At 51.7% G+C, this 21,544-nt stretch overlaps 2 protein-coding genes across 3 annotated transcripts in view; one reads left to right on the forward strand and one right to left on the reverse strand.

Moving 5' to 3' along the window:
* The window catches only part of GAD1 (glutamate decarboxylase 1), a 40,869-nt gene extending 21,210 nt beyond the window's left edge, over window positions 1-19,659 (reverse strand). For both annotated transcript variants that reach the window (XR_007506999.1, XM_049808081.1), the window contains exons 1-9: window positions 19,562-19,659; window positions 18,170-18,302; window positions 16,121-16,183; window positions 10,619-10,777; window positions 9,724-9,966; window positions 6,855-6,945; window positions 1,726-1,838; window positions 306-421; window positions 121-200 (exon numbers count right to left, since the gene is read on the reverse strand). Coding sequence is in view for 1 of the 2 variants with exons in the window: in XM_049808081.1 (XP_049664038.1) it covers window positions 121-200; window positions 306-421; window positions 1,726-1,838; window positions 6,855-6,945; window positions 9,724-9,966; window positions 10,619-10,777; window positions 16,121-16,183; window positions 18,170-18,239 (935 nt within the window). In the remaining variant the exon portion in view is untranslated. The remainder of the gene's footprint in view (window positions 1-120; window positions 201-305; window positions 422-1,725; window positions 1,839-6,854; window positions 6,946-9,723; window positions 9,967-10,618; window positions 10,778-16,120; window positions 16,184-18,169; window positions 18,303-19,561) is intronic.
* Window positions 15,914-21,544, forward strand: part of METTL5 (methyltransferase 5, N6-adenosine) — a 414,631-nt gene continuing 409,000 nt past the window's right edge. The window contains exon 1 of the mRNA XM_049808214.1: window positions 15,914-15,924. The gene's annotated coding sequence lies outside the window, so the exon portion shown is untranslated. The remainder of the gene's footprint in view (window positions 15,925-21,544) is intronic.

The following is a 21,544-nucleotide window of genomic DNA, read 5'->3' on the forward strand; positions in this document are numbered from 1 at the left end:
TATTTTCTCAACAGGCCATTAGCAACTTGACACACTGTACTGAACCAGTCCTTAAGCACAATACAACAAATTTAACAGATGAACACATTTAATATATCAAAACTTTAGCATTCATCCTACCTTTCATTGCATTTTATCAAAATCACATTGTCTGTTCCAAATCCAAGTGCAGCTCCAGCTTTCTTTATTGAGTAGTGACTCTGCAGCAAAACATAGGCACATTTAATGGAATGGTTGTTTAATGATGAAACATCTTCACAACATGCATCAATAAATTAAGAATTAGCAGTGTATTAAAAGCTCACATGTTCCGAGGTAAAGAGAACCAGTTTAGGGACTGCAGCCATGCCTTTGGTTTTGACTTCAGGGAAATACTTGTAGCGTGCAGCCATTATGCTGTACATGTTGGAGATGGCTCCTCCTGTGAATGAATAATAAAATAGTGATAACGAGAAAAAATGCATATTAGACCAAAGACATACAAGTCTCATTCGCATTATGCAGTGGAAGCGGCAGTGAACTATGGAAAAATAAATCTCAGAAATGCATGATCGTCTGTCTAAACAGCAGAGGGACAGACCCTCTAGAAAGTCATACTGATAGAATTTCCTATCCATCATCTCTTTCAATTGCTAACATTTTGTAACACATTCCTTAAAAGTTCAGCTTTCGTTGTGCTGCTTTTGCATGGCAACTTCTTGTTAGCAAGAAAAACAGGAAGTTATCAAATGGTCTGACACTGAAGAAATGTCGCATACTGGATGGATCTATCCCATCTCGCTGTAGGTACAGAAGTAGATGCCTTAAAGGTAGATTTGTACAGCCGAGCTAGTTATTCTAAGCTTCCTCATAGTCAGTTAAGGGAAAGAGGAACTTTGCTGGCTATGATTCAGCTAATCTATTATGATACTTACTTTTGAAGAATGTGAATTGAGGGAAAGCACCTATTTATCTTGGTTTACTGCTAAAAAGAGCCCAGGACAATTAGCTCAGTTCTACAATGCAGACCTCAAGATTTAGTAAGATGAATCTCATCCATAAAGTCTAGGATAACTTCCTCCTCTAATATTTCTTCATCAACAAGAACACTGAGAAAAATCTGTATTTTTCTAGCAGATGAGACTGGAGACAAAGGAAGTGTGCGTTGCTGGATTTTATGTGGGCTGTTCCAAAAGGAGGTGGAATTGTCCTTCATCCTCTGAAACAGGATGGTGTCCCCCCACGCCAAACCCAGAAATCTGGAGTTCTGCTGGGCACCCACATTGTCCACACGTGGGTCAAGGACCTCCACGTGGTTTACCACCAGTCTTTTCAAATCACTGCTGACTGCCTTTATATCATGTTCACGGGAAGACACTTTGTCTTGGTCTTCATACTGGAATCATACTTGTGAATTCAGTCAGATTAAGTCCCAGATAATATGTCCCAGAAAGTGACAGGCAGACACAGTCTTTTTCTGACTGTGAGCCCAAATCTTCACTGACTACCGAAGAAGTCAGTACATGATTCTCAAGGGCTACTGGTCAGCAGGAATTGTGGTTGCTCAGCTCCTCCAGAAATCCCACCCCACCCCCCAACTTTTGTGTTTAAACAAAGCATTCCTACTTCTAAAAATCTGATGCATTGTTTTGTGTTGCAGATATTGTGGGCATTCAGACACAGCTTATATATATTTTAACTTTTGAAGTTCTAGTCAAATCACCAAAACAGAAAGAAAAAACTTACCAGGTGAGAATATTCCATCACCATCTTTATTTGACCATCCAATAATCTCTCTCATCTTTCGAAGTGTTATTTGTTCCATGAGAACAAAAACAGGGGCAATTTCATAGGTAAACCTGCATGAATAAAGCAAAAAAGCCCACCAAACAAAATCAAATACAGATTCTAAAAACACACAATAAATTCCCAGTCTATGATTCTTTGTGAAAATGCTTAAGATTCCTAAAAGTTTTTCTATAAATTGAGGTTCTGATATTGCAACCTTTACCGAAAGGAAAATCCTCAGGAACACAATACTGGAAATATTGGTCAATAAAAACTGCAGTGTTATCTCTTTTGCAACTTTCTATATAACCAACATAAGACCTAATGCTCACCATCATAGCACTGCCGAGATGTTGTACGTTACTGTACGAGATTGTACTGTAAAACAGTTGTTTCCCAAAGTGCCAGTTCCACACTTGTGGAGTAAGACATTGCCAAATCCTTATGAAAACAGTGAACTTCACTGAGCTAAACACAACCATAATTAGAAGTATTGAGCTAGGCCTTCAAAGTCTAAATACAATTAATTATGTGGATTTATTCTGTTGATGATCTCCAAGGACAACTTATTTCTACAATACCATGTGATCAATAACTGTCAAGAGTAATTATAAATGATGATTTTCTAATTACCAAAAACAAGTCAGCAGTCAACTATTATATCCACTTCATGAGGGCAAAAAACATTGCATAGTCTGGTATGCCCTGATGTCACAGACAGATACGTGGATGGAAGGTGACAGCCATACAACCATTTTTGATGATTAAGGTACATGGATAAATTGCTACCGCTGTAAACAAACTCTGCTTGCTGGGTATGCCAAAAAACTAAAAATAAAATAAATTTAAAAAAAAAAAAGTAAAAAAGGAGGAGGGAAATGAAGGCAGAGAGAAACTAAACCATCAACCTGTGATTTCCAAAGAAATCTATAAGAATATGACACCCTGACACTCTGATCTGACTCATGTCTTCCACTTGAATAATTTCACCAAAACATGTGTTGTCTCTCTAATACCAAAATGACATTCTGAGAATGGCAAACTTTAAGAAGATGTGATATGAAGAAGCAAATGTGTGTCTGAAAAGCTTTTATTTACAGCTACACTGCTTAAAGTACTAATTTTTTTCTTCAATCCTTAGGTGTCCTTAGTCCACCACTACTATTTTTAAAACATTCCTTTAAGATTAAACAGCATTTGGAATTTAGTTGTTGTAATTACTATTTTCAGAACCCACAATACTGCTTATTTTGCTTTTATTATAATTAGAACTGTCAGAGACAGACAGTTGAACACTGATCTAAAGTTTGGGTGCTGCCAATATTTACAGACACACAAAATTAATAAATCAGTTGGTGTCTGCTAACAGTGGGGGGTTTTCTTGTTTTGTTTTTAAGCACTGCAAGTCTAGGATATATTAGGCAGAATAACTAACTGAAGTCAATAGGAACTTGGCCGTGTACAAGATCACCGTAGCCTAATACAAGATCCATTTAAGACAATGTGATTTTTTTTTTTCCACCAGTTTAAACACATCTTGATTTTTTTCCTGAGACCTTGGACACTAATCTCTACGTACTTCCCAGAAGATTTAAAGGTTTGTACAAAATAATAATAATAATAAAAAATAATGTTAAGCAAGTTTTCTGTATATAGAATATCAAGTGTTCACAAGGGGAATTTTGAATATACTTAAAACCAAGTAAAATACTTATTTTATTATGTAATTATTTTCTGACTCGACAAAGACTGACAAAGAAATAAAAGAAGACTGCAGACAATTATAAAGTGTAAGGCCAATGCAGCTATATTAGATGATGGCTATTATTTTAAAAATCACATCTCGCTAAAGTTCACTCCAACCTGTTGAGGAATGGTTAATGGAACAGGGTCACAAGTCTGTGTAGGTGCTGTGCAAGCAAGAAGATTTCTGCTGAGACAAGACGGCGACGAAAGTAAGGAACTTGGTGAAGAGAAGTTGTGGTTGAAGAAATGTAAAAATAAGTAGCTTGTGACCGCGAGTACGTGCAGTATGTGAGTGTAGCCTTTTTATCATGTAACCAATAATAGAATGGCTAGTAGGCATATGTTACAGAAATCATATAAAAGAACCCTGTTAGAAATAAAGATTGAAGACGCTTGCAGGATCTCATATTGAGTGTTCTGTGTCTTCCCTGCTCGAAACTCTCCACACCAACCTATTTGTTTTAAACTTAAATGATTTTGAAAAATTCAGTTAAATGCAGAAAATGTGTTTGGCTTGGAAGGACATGTCCAGCTTTAGAACCAATCTCCTGACAAAAATTGCTGATTAGATTTTTCGTACAGTTACAGTATTTACAGATACTTCTATGAATTAGCTAAAACAGTCACAAGTCTCAGCTCTTTACTAACAGAATAAATGAATTGAGTTTTTTGGTAGCGGCCAGTGCTGCCTTAATCCTGCTCTCACCTAAAGGCCAAATCATTCTAGCTACCTGTTCTCCTGTTTGCCAGTACATAAAAAACATTCTGAGAATAAACATAAAGCATTTTACACCATTTTTCTATGTTACATTTTCATACCTATAAATGCATAATAGTCAAAATACCAATACTATTCTCTTGTCTTGGCTAACAGTGGACATAAAGAGAACTTTCAGATAATATTATTGCTTCCTAACCTCAGCTGGCTGCTGCATGGTGAGTGAATGCAGCAGTGAATCTGTAGTACAGATCCCTAGAGCTGGGTGAATAACAGCAACTTCTGAAATTTCCACCCTGAAGGTCTTACAGTTAGAGATTAAGCTATGAATAGCACATTGATACAATATTTTCAAGTCAATGTGGGAAGCTTCCTATGTTTAATTTAGTACATTAACTTCAGAGTGACATTTAAGTAGTATTTCCTAATGACAATTTAAAATTTTAAGAGAGTACAGATGTTTTGATTACTCAAAACTCATTTGTGAAAGAAAACACATTTTTTTAATTGTTTGCAAATATTTTAAGTATTGTTTATAGGTAGAAAACTAAAAATGGCAAATGGAAAACATTCCCTACCATAATCCAGTGTTACTGTCACTTGTGTGTTACATGCTTGTGCAGCTGAAATAGGTTAGAACAGTTTCTAGGTAAAGGTCAGAACCTACTCTTCTGTGCTGGAACACTGCTCAAAACAAATAATATGTTCCCTAGAGCTGACAGAGACAACTTGGCTATTTTTAATAACCTTCTCTGTCAGTTCTTTCAATGATATTTTACAAACATCTTGCTTTAACCTTATTTGCAATTATTGTGTTATTTGAAAGCCTATCATGTTGACCTCGGTTTGCTGAAAAAAAGAGAACAATGCATTCTTTCGAATTTGCTAAACCTCATAGAAGGAAATAGATACTCCATTTTCATGCTTGCAGAGTATTTTCAAGATATGTTCTTGTTTAAAGCATAAATGGATCAGAAACTAGCTTTATAGAAATAGCTATTTAACAATTTACTTTTAAAACCAAAGGAAAAAGCAACCTCATTTAAAAAAAAAAGTTACTCTTTCAGAAGTGAATAAGTGAGTCCGATGTTCTTAATAATGATGGCAATATTTCATAATACTATCACAGTCTGCCACAGAGCTGAATTCTATTATGTTCTATCAGATTTGTGCAATTTCACTGATTACAAAAGGGTAACTAAGCTAGGATAACTTAGTTGGTCAAAGGAAAAGGGGCTTGCAAAAAGTGACAGTCTCTGAAGTAAGTGTTTGTCACAGAGGAACAATATTTAAGCAAAGTTTTCTTTTAGCAATGTAATCAGGTTTGTTTTCAGTTTCAATTGTGGTATTAAAAAAAAAAAAGAAAGCACTTTAAAGCACTTTGCAATACTTGTTTTATGATTAAAGTATATGTTGCTGGGTTTTCTTCCCAATCAGCTTTTAAATCTGAACATCTCACACTGATTTTTAGCAAACAGAGAATTAACTGAGAAGATGATTATTACAAAGAACTGGCTGGTTTTGGCTGGAGCACCTTATGTATTTTTCTTTATTGCTAATGTCACAAAACAAGCACAGCTCATAATCCACATAGAGCTGCTAGTAATCAGCTATACTAAATGAACCATATAGTCATGGATAGGCCAGTGAAAATATTGTTCATTTTCCAATCTGCAGATAATATTTCCTGCGTTCTGCCAATTAGCAGCAAACTACCCAAAACAGAGGTAGCTTTAGAGTTAAAACACATCCAATACAGGACTAAACCAGAGCAGTCTGTTACCTGCCAAGTATGTCGTCTCCCATTGCATTTTTGAGCATATACAAATCCACATATAAATAAAAACTGGCTAGAAGTTTTTTGGTTTGGTGGGGTTTTTTTTCACTAATTACCCTCTTTGTTGCATGAATTCAACATAATACCTTATGTCTACATCTAGCTTTCATTAATTTTGAGGTCAAGAAAAATTAGGAAAAGTTTCCTCGCTGATGTGTTCTAGATGTAAAATTTTACTTTTTTTATACTTCCATTTATTCATTTACATACAACTTTAATAAATCTTAGACTAACTCCGTTATTATCGAATTAAGTTTTAATGTTACATTTTTAATCATTTGGAAGCCATCCAGAAGCCGCTTCTTTACCAGCACACGAACAGGAGAAGGTGGTGCCCCAAGCCTACTACCTCTGAAGTCAACAGGAAAGAAGACAATAAATTTGTCTGTATCTTGTATATTAGTGTTAATATATGGATAGCTGCAGAATTACTCAGTCTAGGGGCAAAGCTTAAAAAACAAAATCAGAAAGAGATAAAGAAGATTGGTCCAAGAGAAGAAAAATAATTTCATGTTATTATATCAGAATTACCATGCTTTACTTACCATGTGCTCTAGGATATTTGCATTTCTATTTATCAGAAACGTAAAACCGTTCAGCTTTATATAACAGTTTTCACTGTATTACTGCCACATCAAGAAAAATATAAGACGCTTTTATTGAAGACGCAGCAACCGTCATTTAAAGAAGAAAATGACACACGCCCGTGACGACACACGTCTACCATGATAGCCGGCAGCCCCTGTAAGCAGCAGCCACAGACGCTGACAAGAAGACGCTGCTTACATGTTTGTATTAGCGGTTGACGTCAGCCACTCCCCAGCCAAACCAATAATGTCCAGTCCTGTGGACAGCTGGTTGAAAAAGCGAGGATGACCTGGAAAGAGAATCGAGAGCGACTTAGAACAACTCCACCGGCATCTCTCGGTTTCAGTTTTCAGCCGCCCGACCCTCTCGACACGAGCGGCGGTTCTGCGCCCACAAGGCCCCTGCAGAGGCGGTTCCCAAGCAAGTCCTCCCCACGGGGAGACCGTTAACCAACATTCACGGGTGCCCCGTCGCGAACTTGAAAAAACGCTTTGGAGGGAACTCCCGCATGGCGCATCATCAGCGTTTAAGTTACAGGAGAGAACCCCAGAGCCGACTGAGCCTGTAAAACGCCTCCGGACCCTGTGCTAAGGGCTCGGAGTTAGCCGGGCTCCGGAGCAGCAGCAGCCGCCGCCGCCGCCGCCCCCGCCCCCCCTCCGCCGCTGCGCTGTGAACGCGGAGGGGAGAGGAGGGGGAGCGGGAATACTCGAACACCTGGCGGTAACAGCCTGCGGGTGCGGGGGCCGTTTGCATCTGAATGGAGAGAGAGGGGAAGGCTGATCCGCTTGTAAGGAGGCTGTAGGGGCGAGCAGCCAGCCAGCCAGTCAGTCAGTCAGTCAGTCGCTGGCTGAGCCGCACGGCGGCGGGAGCGGCGTCTGGGGGGGGTGGGGGGGGGTCTCGGCGGAAAACGTCCCGGGGAGGCGGGGCGGGACGCCGAGAGCCCCTGGGCACGTGGTTTAAAAGCTAGGATTCGCCTCATCAACGAAGGCTTTGCTGTCAGACCCGCGTCAATCATATTCCTGTATTTCAGCCGAAGTCGCCTTAACAACTTTTGTAAGCGCTAAGCCCCGCTCTTGGGGGCCCGCTTTTCCAGCGTGAAGTGATGACATTCCTAACAAATGATGACGGACTTGGAGAGGAGGCGGCAGGTGTCATGATTTAGCCCTTATCTCTGCTCTCTTGGGAAAGGACACGCAGATAACACACTGGGGACAGCCCAGCCCGAGACCGGGCGTTCAGCGCTCGACGCCCGGAGGGACCCTGTCACGTCGCATTTGGCTCAACACTGGGAACATCAGCGTCTTTTGACATAAAGAAATAAATGCGGTTCTGCTCCGAGCGATGTCAGCGGGAACCTTTTGGAGGCGTGAGCCCACTGGCGCTGCCACGTCTCGGCACATCCTGAAGAGGAGGCTGCCGGGGAAACCGGGGCACGTGGAGGCAAAGCGACCGGGCTGCTCCCGCCCTGGGGAGCCAAGCGGCTCCGGCCTAAAGCCCAGAAACATCACCACGGCTTAGCTATTTGCTCTGCGCATCAGCACTTCTCTCCCTTGCCATGACACACGGTTTGGGAAGTGATTTTAAGGGACGTTCCGCTGACCTCCCCAAGCTGTCAGCGAGCCTGTGGTCTCCTGAGGCTGGGCTGCAGATTCAGCCCCGCTGGCTTTAGAGGGAGAGAGAACGTGAGCCCTTGGGGCCTGGGACGGCAGGGCCTGTGTCCTGGGACAGCAGGGCCTGTGTCCTGGGGTCGTCGCACAGTCCGAGCAGCTCTTCTCCAAAGCTGCACCAGGTACTGCTTTGAACAGAGCTTGCGTCCGGGCAGATACCTGCACCTCAGCTCCCGGGGACGGGTCCCACGGGTCCCGCAAAAGCTCCAGGGGAGGGCGGGGGGAGGGGAAGAGCTTGCCCGACATCCCAGCACAATGGATAGCGGAATAACGGTGCAAGCACACAGACCGCAGGGAGTCTGGCTTTGCTGCTGGCCACCTGTTCGACAACCCACGGGCTTGGGAGTGAGATACGCTCCCCTTTGATTAAGGACACAAAATCAAAATAGGCCCCTGATACTCTTGAATAAATCAAACCACCACGTAAACGGGAAAAGACGGGAAGCTAACGGCCACATTTGTTGTCAAGATTCTGTTCCTTGAATGCACTACGTTGGGTTTTCACAGCTGCATAACTAAAGAGCGTAGGAAGCAGCCCCCCGTGCTTCAGGAGCCATCGCTTGGACAAAAGCCTCCCTCCGCCAGCTCCTGCCCACCGCCCGCCATGGCAGCACCGCTCCCCTGCCTGCCCTGCCCTGCCCCAAGGGCTGCTCGTGGGCAGAGCTCAGCAGCCCTGAATGAAACGCTGGAGCAGGACTGCGGGGGTAGGACACGGTCCCTGCACCGTTACCGCTCCGGTTCCTGACCTGCTTGGATACATAAAGCAGTCAGGGCTCCTTGCCAGCCCAGCTTTCTGCCGATACAGATGTAAAACGTTCCAGGCCAAACAGCCCGGAAGAGGACAGACTTCGCTCTAGAGCCTGGCTACAGCTCACCCAGTAAAAGAAGTGATCATAAACGGGTTTTTCTGTGTGATTCAGAACGACCTGGACAGGCAGGGCTCCTGGGTAATGGGCTGAAATCCACAGGGTTCCTTTATTGATGATTCCTGGGATTTCAGTCTCTTTTTCATTAAACGTCTGGTGAACATAAAGAAGAAAAACTGCAAATTCAGTGTCATTTATGCCCTCATTTACCTAATGATATTGCTCCCTGGAGATACAGACAGCTCGCATTTCATCAAGTGAAAGAGATTACGTCTTAAAAACTTGTTTCTGGGCTCTGCAAACAGCACCGAGCCCTGCCCGCTGGGGACGGATGGAGCATCAATAACTTCAAGTTTCTGAGCAGAGACACTTCCAGTGCCTGCAGACAGCCCTGGAGCTGAGCCTCCAGGGAGGCAGAGTCGAGGGCATGGAGAGTGTGTGGGCTTACCTCCCTGGGCTCAGGCCCACTCCCTTTACCTTGGGTCTGAGAAAAGCCCCAGGAGGGACTCTCCAGAGTAGTGTGCGAGAACCTACCTGTCCTCACTCCGTACTTCAGCGTGTCCCGGCAGTCCACCAGGATCTGCTCCAGGGACTCGGGGTTGTCCGAGAGCTCCAGGTTGAAGCCCTCCATGCCCTCCAGGAGCTGGTGCGGGTGGTGGAAGTCCAGCACTTTGGTGGATCTGTCAAATGTCTTCCTCACATAGTTGAGGAGGATGTCCACGACCTCCAGCAGGAACTGCATGGTCTGCTCCTCGCCATTCTTGGCGGGCAGCAAATCTGCGGGACAAACCAGCTGTCAGTGCTTGCTTTGGGAGCCAGAGGTGGAGATTAAACCTGCCGCTGCCCCTGGGGCTCCTGGCCCTTCTTGCCTGGTGGGGAAGGGTGAGCCCAGATCCCACACGGGAACAGCGGGGGCACCTGCAAGGCACCCCAGCCAAAAGCATGCCCTGCAACCCAAATGCTGTGCAGTGTGGGGCACTCACCTCCCAGGGGCCAAGAGCAACCCAAACCCACACTTGCCCTTCTACTGCAATGCTTCCTCCCCCCAGGCCCGCAAAAGGAGTAATTTCCCTTCCCCACCCTCTTCGTCAATGGCCTCGTACCAGCAATCACAGACCGTTTCATTGCTATTTTACAGAGGAGGAAATAAAATATAAAATTACTCTCCACCCAGAAGCTGGATCTGGAGTGACCCTGGAAGAATCGCTGGAGCTGATCTGCCGAGGATCAGCCCAAAGTACATAAAATTGCATTTCAGGAAACTTGTACACATTGCCAGTGCGGCTCTCAACAAACACACGCACACAGAGCTTCCTTCAAAAACAACCAAGCAAAAGCACGGTCTAAACGTGGCTGCACTTCCAAGGAAGGCGAGGGCAGACTACTAAGGGCCATGCTGGAGCAAGCAGAAGCTGTAAAGAGCGTTTACCTCTGGCATACAAATTGGAGAAGTCTGTCTCGGTGCGCCGGAACCTGGATTCCTTCTCGCTGTTCTCGCATGCCAGCAGGCTCTTGGAGGACTGCCTTTCCTTCAGGGAGCTGACGATCCGGCCCTTGTCTTCAAGGCTGTTGGTCCTTTGCAGGAACCCTACATTGTTGTTGCAAGGTGCACAGGTCAGAGTTTTCTCACTTCCCAACATGTTTAGAAATATCTAAAGCAGCTCTCTAGACAACAGTTCAAAGCGGTGCTGGCCCTGGATCTGACTAATGAGGTCAGGAATAAGAGTATTTATGGGGATTATTTGCCTCCAGGAGGGAAAGCTCAAAATGTCATCAACTGCAAAAACGCAGCCATGCAAAAAACAAATTTTCGTCATTTAGTGCAGTGGTAAATTCTTATTAAGTCGATCAGACAGATTCCACTTCAGTAATCAGCCACTGGAAGAGAGTTCAGGATGAGTCAATGCTATTTCAGCCTGCAGGCGAAGTTTATGGACCTAGCAGACAGGGGCAATGATGTATGATTAAAATCAGGGCCACTTCCAGTTCTCCTCGTGGTGCTGTCACGCACAAAAGGCATGAGAACAAGCAGCCATTCTGGAGCAGGCGTCCTGAGAGCACCAGAGCTCTAAGGACACCGGTAGCACTCATCAACCCCACCTTGCTGTTACCAGTACGTACCAGCACGTGTCCAGGAGACGCGGATTTTCCACATGAAAAGATGCCTTTGATACTAACACTAACCATCCCCGAGGTCTCCAGGAGCTCCGCTCTCACCGGAGACGCAGCCCAGGTGCCCAGGACCCGATCGCAACTGCCGTGGTTAGGTGCAACGGCAGCAACATACCCCCTCACCCCAAGAATTACGGTGGTGGGCGCCACGCAGGGCCCGTGGCGAGTAACGGGACCCCTCTGCTTTAACAAGGCAGGAAGAACAATTAATTTCCAGGATTTGATCCATTAAACCCATGCCCGCTAAAACAGGCACAGTGTTGGGCTCTTTGGGATTTTGCCCTCCCAGGCTGCAGCCATCGTGCCTCTATGTCTGGAGCAGCGCCGGCCTCCTTTTTTCTTTCTTTTCTTTTAAAACAAGCAGGAATTGAAACCAACGCTCGTCGCGGCCGTGGATATCCGTCGGAGAGGAGGACTTCGCAGGGAGGAAAACCAGCGCCGTAACTTCGCGCACCCACGTCCCCCGACGCCGCTCCTCTCCAGCGCCCTCCGCTTTCCGGCCAGGTGCCCCCGCCCTCCGGAGCCCCGACGGCGAACCGGGACTGCGGGCTCCTCCCGCCAGGCGCCCACCGCCGGCCCGCCCGGCCCCCCTGCAGCTCGGGCGGGCCCCCGGGGGCTGCATCGCCGTGCGGAGAAAAGGGAGCGACACTGAGCCGCTGGGCGAGTGGCTCCCGGCACGGTACCCGGTACACGGTACCCTGCTGTCAGCCTGGGAGTCCCGTAAGAGCTGCCGAAAACGGAGCCCCCCGCCGGCAGCCCCTTCTGCGTCAGTCGGGCACCCGAACGCCTCTCCAGGAGGGCTGTTCGCAGGCAGGTTTGTCAAGCCCATCCTTTCGGTGAACACTTGACGTTTTGCCTTGTAATAAATATTGCTCTTCTACTAATTAGTTTCTTTCTGGGATGCTTTTAGGGATACGAATTACGCGAGAAAAAAAAGACCGTTTAAGAGGAAACTCTCTTCGTGCATAAGTTAAGAGTAGCCGTCCAGGATCGATGACTTGTTTGTCTGTTTGCTTTGGCTTTTTTTAGTTTTGTTGTTACTGTTTTTAACGGTCCTGCAACAGCTAGTGCTGCTCGCCTGCTCATTAGGCGGAGCAGCTGATACCGAAGCAGGTGCAGTCTAGACTGAATTCCGGACCGATCCTCTTTCCCCAGGTCCTGCGGCTTCACGTTGCTTCATTTCTCCACTTGTCTTTCTTCTCGGCTCTCGGTGGTGATGCTCAGTGGAAAGAATTACGTGAGAAGAGACAGCCGCGCTCCCCGCCGCACAACTAGCGCTCTTCTCGGCGTTCGGACACGCGTCCCTCGGCGGCTCCGCTGGGAGAGGAGGGGGCAGCGCTTCAGTAACCGAGAAAGGCGGCAGCTGCCGCCAGTTCGGCCCGCATCGGGCTCAGGGAGGCCGGCGCTTCGCCGAGGGGTCTGGCCTAACCAAAGCCGCGCCAGGGAGGCGGCGGCGGCGGCAGCGCGCCGGGGGCGCGGAGCTCACCCCCGTCCAAACGACTTCGCGGCGGTTCTTGCCCGCGGAGGCTCCCCGGCCCCCTCACCGCGTCCCAAAGCCGGCGGCAGCGGGGGGCTCGGAGCGGCCTCGCACGGGGCCTGTTAGCGTGCTCCGCGTGGGGCCCGCGGGGCCGCGCGTGGGGCGGCTCGAGGGCGGAGACTAAAGGGGGGAAAAAAAACCCCAAACCAAACCAAACCCCAAAACCTGAAGGGAGGAACTTGCTGCCGCCCGGCATCAGCTCGTTCGGCTGCAGACAACGTGTCGTTCGCCCCCACGGCAGTATCCCACGGTCCCGGAGGGTCCGGGACATGGGGAAGCCGCCCGCTTTGGGGCCGCCGGACCCTCTTGTTCCCCGAGCGCCTCCCCGCGGAGGGCGGGGGGGGGGGGGGAAATGCTCCCCGGCGCCCACCCGCGCCCCGGGCTGAAGGGCAGCGCGGCAGCTTGCCCTCGAGGGCTCCCTCGGCGCCCGGGGGAAGCGGGTGACTGCAGCAAGCCTGTCGCCCGTATCCTGTGGGAGAAACTAGGTCGGTGTAGGAGAGATCCAGCAAGTAGCAGCGTATGAAATAGCGTCCGCGCTGCTTCTCCTGTAGCAGCGGAGAGCGCAGCCTTTCCCAGCAGCAGCCGCTACCTGCCGCAGGTGCTCCGCTGAGAGGTGTTTTCATCGATGCGCTTTAAGAGCCCGGGTTTTTAAAACCGAGCGAGACCGGACTGGCGAGGGAGCGCCTCGGCCCCCGACGTGCCCACAAATCCGGCGTGATTTCACATCAGGCCCCGCACAAGGCAGGCGTGTGCACACCCCGCCCTGCGGGGAGCTCAGCTTCCGAGGCAGGGACAGACCCGCCGGGTCCCGGCCCGTGCCGTGGCCGCCGGTGATGCATGTCGGTGGCGGCTGCAGGAGATCCGCGGCCGGGGAGGGGTTCAGCACCGCCTGCGTGACTTGGCAGCATAAATCCCACTGACTCCGGAGACGAGCCGAGTTGCTAACTTAGGTGGCTGCTTTTGAAATCCCACTCTCCCGCGTTGCTCGCCGGGCTGGGAATCATCAGCTGGCCGGGGCCAACCAGCTGAAGACGCACCTGGGCAGTTTTACTCCGTCGAGTATTTCCACCGATGCCAAGCAAACGTTAGCAGGATCGGTCCCAGCAGCAATAGTAATTGCCGAGGTGGGAGTGAAAGGTGTAGCACGCAACTCCAGACACAGGGGGAAATCTGCCTATGCTTTGCCCGCCGTGACAGTTCATTAAACCGCTTTAAAATATGTTCTCTTTTTGTAAGTGGATGTGTGCAGAGACGAAGAGCGTGGGGGTGTGGCAGCGGCAGAGCGCTTTTAAGGCGGTGGCTTTCAAGCAGAAAGGAAAGGAGCTAATCCTTAAATCGGTCAGTTGTTTGAGAAGAGATGACATACGTCTTGGATACGTAATTACTGAAAATATCAAACACACAATATACAACACAGGTGGAAGAACCGACTCATTGTTCAAGACCTGCCTTTTCTCTGAGCTCAACCCTTATTTAAAGTTTGCATTCAAAAATAATCGATTTCTGTGTGATACACGCAGAGAGAACAATTCCGAGGCGCCTGGTTTACTATAGCTTTGTGACTGCACGATATTTAAGGTCCGGAATGATGTCTTGTGAAAGGTAAGGACGAGGGGATATCATCTGTAATAGTCAAACGTCAACTTGTTTAGCATGTTTAATTAGGATTCTTGGCAACCTTAATACTTCACTCTATACCATAGGCAACCTTCCCTCTCTGTCTTTGTGAAGGTGTTAGATTCAAGTGGGAGGGCTCACACAAGCAAAAACAATGGTCGCGATCGAATGTGATTATTCCGAATCACCGTCACTATTAGGGGTATATTTTTCATGCAAAAAACAAGTCAAAAAAGGAAAGCGGAGCACCAAACCCGACCCCAAAAAACACAGCAGCCCTGCTTGTTTTGAAGTCCCTTCACAAAGCCTCTACTACCCTCTCTTTTGCCTTTCTCAAACCCAAAATGGTGGGATATTTCATTTTCAGTGTATTTGATCTCATTGAGAGAAGCTGCGATGTCCCTCTGTAACCCCGGTAGTCTAGCAACACGAAACAAGCCTAACGGTGCGTTACTTTATCAGTTCTGCTTGCCGGGCTAAATTAAAATGATGATGAAAAAGCCCATCGCTCCAGCCACTGAAGGGACTGGTAGGGAAACGGTCCATTAAACCCAGATCAGGAGCTATTTATAGAACTAAGCGACTACTCGTTAATGTCGCCTGCGGGTACCAATGAAATCTCGAACAGGCATAGGGCTAAACATTCACTCCCCGATTCTTTTCCAGTCCAAACTTCCAGCTAACAAAACGTTTAGCAAATGAGCTTCGACTCGGGCAAGTAGGGCAAGCGGTTTAAATATACCTCTGCTTTGAAAAAAGGCCCGTTTCCCCCTCGAAATAATTCCCCATCCCCTCCAAAAAGAGGTAGCTGGGGAAAATGGGAACTGATTTCTATTCATAAGGGCACGGGCTAAGGCGAACGATTCTCCCCATCAGAAAATGAAGATTTGACTGTTTGTCTCCGAAAGCGAAGGCGCTACTGAGAAATCTGGAGAAGACAGCTTGTTATCTGCAAATGAATCTCTTGCTATAACGTTGCGATCTGATTGTGCATTTGTTTCCCTTCCTGCATTTCATGTGCCTGCGTGCTGACTGGCTGCCAGCGCTATCTTACCAGCACAGCAAGCTGACGAATTGCTCTTTAATAAGGCTCTCGTTAATCTTTTTCCCCCAGGAGATCCGTATTTTCTAGTCAGATAAGGCTGAAAAATTTCAGACAGTGAGAGGCGGCCAAACCCCCCCCCGTTCGCTCCTCGCCGCCGGCTTCCCGGGCGGGCCCTGCGCTCCCCCCGCCGGGGGCGGCCGGCGCCCGCACACCGCCTTTTATCGCAGGAGGGGCGGCGGGGCCCGCGGCCGTCCCTCCCGCGGCGGACGAGGCCTCGGCCAAAGCAAAGCCAAGGCGGGGGACGGGACGGGGGGGAGGGCGCACGGCGGCCGGTGTCCGGTGTCAGCTCCCGGGCCGGGGCCGCGGAGCGGAGCCGCCGTGCGCCCGGCAGGGGGCGCCGAGGCCGTCGCCCGGGGCCGGGGCCCGGGCCCATGGGCCGGCGCGGCCCCCGGCGGCGATGGCGGCCCGCCGCGGGACGGTCCCGGGCGCCGGCGGAGGCAGGGCGCGTCGCCAAGGGTGGGCGTGTGGGCTGCCGTACGGCGAGACACGGGCGGACTTACCGCATATCTTGAGCCCGATCTTCCTGGTGCACCCGTGAGCCACTCCGCACCACGAGTCGTACGCTGGAAGAGAGGACACAGTCGTTGCCCTGGGGCGGCGGGCTTGCCCGGCCGCCGTGCCGCCCTCCCGGCCCCCTGCACAGCCCCCCCGCGGTCCCCTCGCCGGGAGAGACGGCAGCTTGCCGAGCCCGGCGGCGCCGGAGCGTGCCGGGCGCGGGGCAGCTGAGCCTCGGGTGACGGCGAGGTGACACGCTGGCCCGCCGAGAGGAGAGGGAAAGGCACCCGGGACCCGAACATCTAATAACTTACTGGCGGGGCTCCAGGGAAGTGGCAGCTTAAAATAAAGTGGCGTGAAATGGGGTCACAAAAGAGTTCAGGAATTAATTGGGTGAAAAATAGTAGTTGACTAGATGATCGGACTTGCATTGCCGAGCCTCGGCCGCACTGACGAGCCGCCGACGGCCGCACTAGGGACGCTCCCGGCCCTGCCCCTGCCCCGGAACACCCCTGGGCCCCCGGCTCGGCCCGGCCCGGCCCGGCCCGGCCCACTAGATGGCGGCCCCGGGGCCAGAGGCCCTTCGCCCGCCGGCCCTGCACGCCCGAAGAAACGCCGCCGGGAGGCTCCCGAGCGGGGGCTGCGCCGGGGGCGCGACCGCACCGACGGAGGGGACGGGCTCCTTCCCAGCCCCCGGGAGCCGCGGCCCGGCCGCGCCCCGGTTGGCCCCAGCTGAGCCCTGGGGAAGCGGGGAGCGACGCCAGGGGCTGAGGTGGAGAGGGCGCCGGCCTCGGCCCAGGGCGCGGCAGAGCCTCTCCGGCCCCGGGCCCGCGGCTCCCGGGCAGCCGCAGGGCCGGCCGCGGCGGACCCCAGGGGGCGACCGGGGGGGGGCGCTGACGGGGCCGCGGCGCCGAGGAGGCGCTGGGGCGTGAGGGGAGAAGGCGGCGGCGGGGCTGGGACGGGGCCCGCTCACCTGGGCGGGGGGAGCGGCGGCCGGACCCCCGGGGAGGGAGAAGCGGGGGAAGCGCCCCGGCGCGGCCGGCCGGGCGGAGGAGCCCGCTGGGAAGGGGAGCTGCCGGGGCGGGCGGGCGGGGAGCCCCGGGCGGGCAGGGCCGGGTGCTGCTGCTGCTGCTGTCAGAGGTTATCTCAGTTTTAGCCGCGTTGCCAGTTAATTCGATTTCTGCGTGTGACACCTCAGCCGAAGGCGGCAGTGTCTGTCACCCCCGCCTGGAACAAGACCCGGTGCCGCCGTTCGCCCCCTCCCCGTTCCTTCCAGTTGGAGAATAATGACAATAATGACTCCGATGATCGTGCCTCGTAGCCCTTTCAGGGTAAAAGCTATTCCCCGCTTTGCTGTGCTTGACAGCCTTTCATTTCTTACTGTTGCCCGCTCTTTGTCTCCGATGCTTTATAGCATCGAGCCTCTTTTTTATTTATTTTCGGTAGGCGACGGTCTGAATTGCCTGGCAGTGCTATAAACTGATTCTCTATCCACCTGCAGCAGCCTCTGTTTCCCACTCACACCTCAATAACTCAAGGCGAATTCAGAGCAATTAGGAATACAAGGCTTTGAAAAGCTACAATTAGCATCCAAATTTCGCTTGATTACAGGCTTCAGCGTAGGCTGAAAGGAAGCTGCAGCATTAGCATTTATAAAATGTAAGGGGGGGGGGGACGACGACACCCGCTTTAAGCCACTGGTGTAACTTCGCCCTTCAACCGATTCATTTTCTCCACACCCCTTACAACATCCCGATTTTTTGGCCATCTGGGCGTTCAGTTTATTGTCTAAATCCCTCCAGCGTGGCTGTAAGATAAAGGCAGCGCTGGCCGCTGAGGTGGGCTTTTCCTCCCAGCGTTTCATTCGCCACGGTCCAACCTCTCCCGCTCCCACCAGGAAGATGGTTTCTTTGTGTAGAGCACTTTCCGCACCTTGCTTAACGGTGCGGAACAGGGCTTCACCGATTTATCGTTTCGTTTCGAAACCGGTCTTTCCAAGCCTAGGTGGAGAAAGCCTCCGAAACACTTTAAACGAGGAAAATATTAAAACCTACTTGTGGGTCGTAAATTAGTTGGGGTGGGGTCCGGAGCGTCGTTGGAGGACGAGGGAGCGGAGGAAGCCATCCTTGCAGAAAAGCCCCGGGTTTCCTGCGATATTCCTCAGAGGGGTGGGCAGCAAGGAATTTGCTGGAAGGAAGAAAAGGCGGTTTTAGCAGTCTGGTCTCCTGGAGAGCCGCCCCGGACTCCCGTCCGGACGCCGGCGGGCGGCAGTCCGCAGCCCGGCGGGAGCCGCGCAGGTCCCGGGTCGGCGGCAGGACGGGCAGGAGCCGGGCGGGCGGGAGCCGGCCGCGGCGGGGCCGCGGGGCCAGGCGCAAGCGGCGCGCCGGGAAAATGCCTCGACAGGCTGAAGAGCGAGACCGTCCCCTCGCCGGGTGCCGAGGCGCTACCCCCCGCGCCTGAATGACGGATTTAGCAGAGCATGAAGTCTATCGCAATTATATCGGTGGCCGCTGAGCAGGGCAATTACGTGGCTCGCCTCAAAGGGAAAGCAACGTGCAAAGCGGGCTTCGAAATTAGCAGCCAGAACGACCTACAATCCCAAACGGAGCCCGTTTCTGTGCGTTATCATGCGAGCCCCGAACACACGCCAGGCTAAGCGTTCAGGAAAGACGGGCAGATAAGCCTCCGCCACCACAAAGGTGCATTCTGCCCAGGTCCAAGGACAGGCGCCACACACATGTGCATTTGCACACACATGTTCCAGCAAATCGGGACCAGTACGTGCTCCAGCGCTCTCCCGTGCCCGCGCTCGCTTTCGCGGCACAAATGGCAGGAGAAGGCACGTCTGTCTGGGGGAAGGAAGGTGCTGGACCAGCCCTCGCTCCTCGCCAGATGTTCAGCTCTTTCCCGGCCGACACGGCGCTCCGATAACCAATACAGGGTCGCTGATCGAGAATTGCCGGGTCAGTGCCCCGCTCGTCTCTTTGTCCCCACGGCTACCTGCGATTTATTTGATTCCCCTTGTAACGAAAATGAAGGTCGCGGTAACGAACGAACGCTTTCTTTGTTAGCTGCTTTTTTCAAGTCGGTAGCTACCGATTCATTTCCACTGATGGGCGGATTTACGCCCGCGTGTAAACGCAACGGATCAATGATTTCGATGGAAAACAGGTATCTCACCTTTTTAAGAGGAAAAGGAAAACAACCATAAAGCAAAAGAGATTCTCTAGACAATGCCTGGAAGTGAAGTAACAGGTTAACAAAATGTCTAAGGCGCTGGCTGTCTCAAAATACCCGTTATCCCTCCATAGGTACGAAAGTGACCAAAACCGATTTTTTTTTTTTTTTTTTTTTTGGTGGTGGGGGGGGGGGGCGGGGAGCTCCAGATCCTGAAAGAGGTGCCCGAAGGTTTGAAAAAAATAGGATGCTGTTTAGAGGAGACTTACCGAGGGGGCGAGCGGACAGACACTCTTACTGCCGGAGTCCAGGCAGGCAGGGCGACTCCAGCCTGGGAGCGACCCGCCGCTTATAAACTCCGCCAGAAACGACGTCGGAATACCAATCGCGCCGCGGAATTTAATGCGAGATGACCTTTTTTTTTCCAGAAGTACTCGGATTTGCTTTTTTAAAAGCGTGAATCGCCGGTTGATCTGCTTCGACGCAGGCATGAGTCACAGGGCTGCCGCCACCCCCTCCGCGCCGCTCCGCACGGAGGGGCTGGGGACCGCCGGGGCGGCCGGTTGGGGCGGGGAGGGGCGGCCCACCCGGCCCCGGCTGCTGCTGCTGCCGCCGCCGCCGGTCCGCTTCGCCCCGGGGCGGCGGGGCTGGCTCCCGCGGCGGGTGGGGCTGCCCGGCAGCGGCGGGGGCGGCACCCCAGGCAGGGCCTTCTGCCTGGCGAGTCCCCCGCCGAGCCCCTTGTGCGGACGGCGCCGGAGGCTTTCCCTCGGTGGCACCGGCTTGACCCGAGGTCGCCGGCTGTGCACCGCACCGCACCCGTCAGCGTTACCGGCAGAGGCGACGGGGCCGAACTCCGGCTCCGACCGTCCCTGCGGCCCCGGCACTGCCCTGCGCGGGGTGCGGGCCACGAGTGAGCCAGGCGGGGCCCGTGGTCAAGTGTAGCTTAGCAAACCCCCGCCCTGTGCCGAGGGTTTGATGTGCCCCGCCGGCTCACTCCGCCGTGCCCGCCGCCGGCCGTCAGCAGCGCCCTCCGCCCCGCTCTCCGCCAGAGGGTGGCAGAGGCACAGGCACCGCCGCGCTGCTCGCCTTCCCGGCCGCAGGGGAACACCTGGGGTTCTGTGACTCGCCCTCAGTGTTGCCGTCAGATTCCGATTTTATACCGGACACCCTTTTGCTAAAACGGGAAACGTTAAGACAACGTTGTTTTTTTGTACCCCCGACAAGCTCCAATCTGTGTTTCTCCATCCCACACCCCAAACGTGGTTCGCCAACGTTTTGCGGCGGTGACCGCGGTGCTACACTTCAGCATGTCGCGGTAGCTACGCAGATGCCTAAACCAAACCCTCCTCACAAAGATGGCACGTAAGGGGCTGGGAGGAATCTGCAATGAGATGGGAGGAGGGGAAACAGCCCGGTGGAGCCAGGGAATTTCATTCCGTGCGGGGGGTGCTGGGCAGTGCAACGAGCGGCGGGGACGTGTCCTTCTTGAAGGACTCGGGGGAAGAGCGAAAACTTACAAGCCCTTTTTTGGAAAGGAGACGGGCCGATTGACAGCATTAAGTAGCCAAGGCGATTGCTTTGCCGAGCACACCTAACTGCCTAGGAACTGGACACGTTAACAAAAACACCGACGGCACAAAAGCCAGCTTTTACACATAGCTTTAAAGGTATTAACAGCCCTAGCTGACATGACCTTTTTCCCTCTGTTCCCGGCTATTGTTTTAAAAGTGGTTTCAACCAATCCGGCAAAACGTTTGCTCAGTGCAGAGCGTGAGAAATAACAATATAACTGTAGCTAACTGTCTTTCTAAAGGTAAACAGGAATTCATAGGAATCGTGGCAGGATTGCAGTACAATGAGCCAACGACAGGTCACGCAAAGAACCCCTAAGCCATCAGTCTCTGCGAGACGCGACCCGGCTGGGTCTGTGGCCGGCAGGCACACAGCGTGTGCGCTCGTTCCTTCCCTTCGGGCCTTCCAGAAGTGCGTGTGTCTGGAGTACACAGACACGTTTTAACATAAATATTTACACCCACCCTCGGAGAAGCTGCGGCCTGCCGGGGGAAGGGCCCAGACAATGAAGACCAGCGGGCTTTCCGCGGCACGCTGGAAACGAGAGGCGTTCTGGCACCTCGACGCCCCCGGCGGCGCGGCGCCCCCCGCCCCTCCGCGCCCCGCTCGGGCCCGGGCCCCGCGGCTCCCCTCAGCACCGCGGACAGCGCCCGCCGTCTGCCCCGCCCCCGGCGGGCCGC

Source organism: Accipiter gentilis, chromosome 1 (assembly GCF_929443795.1).
Source record: "Accipiter gentilis chromosome 1, bAccGen1.1, whole genome shotgun sequence".
NCBI lineage: Eukaryota > Metazoa > Chordata > Aves > Accipitriformes > Accipitridae > Astur > Astur gentilis.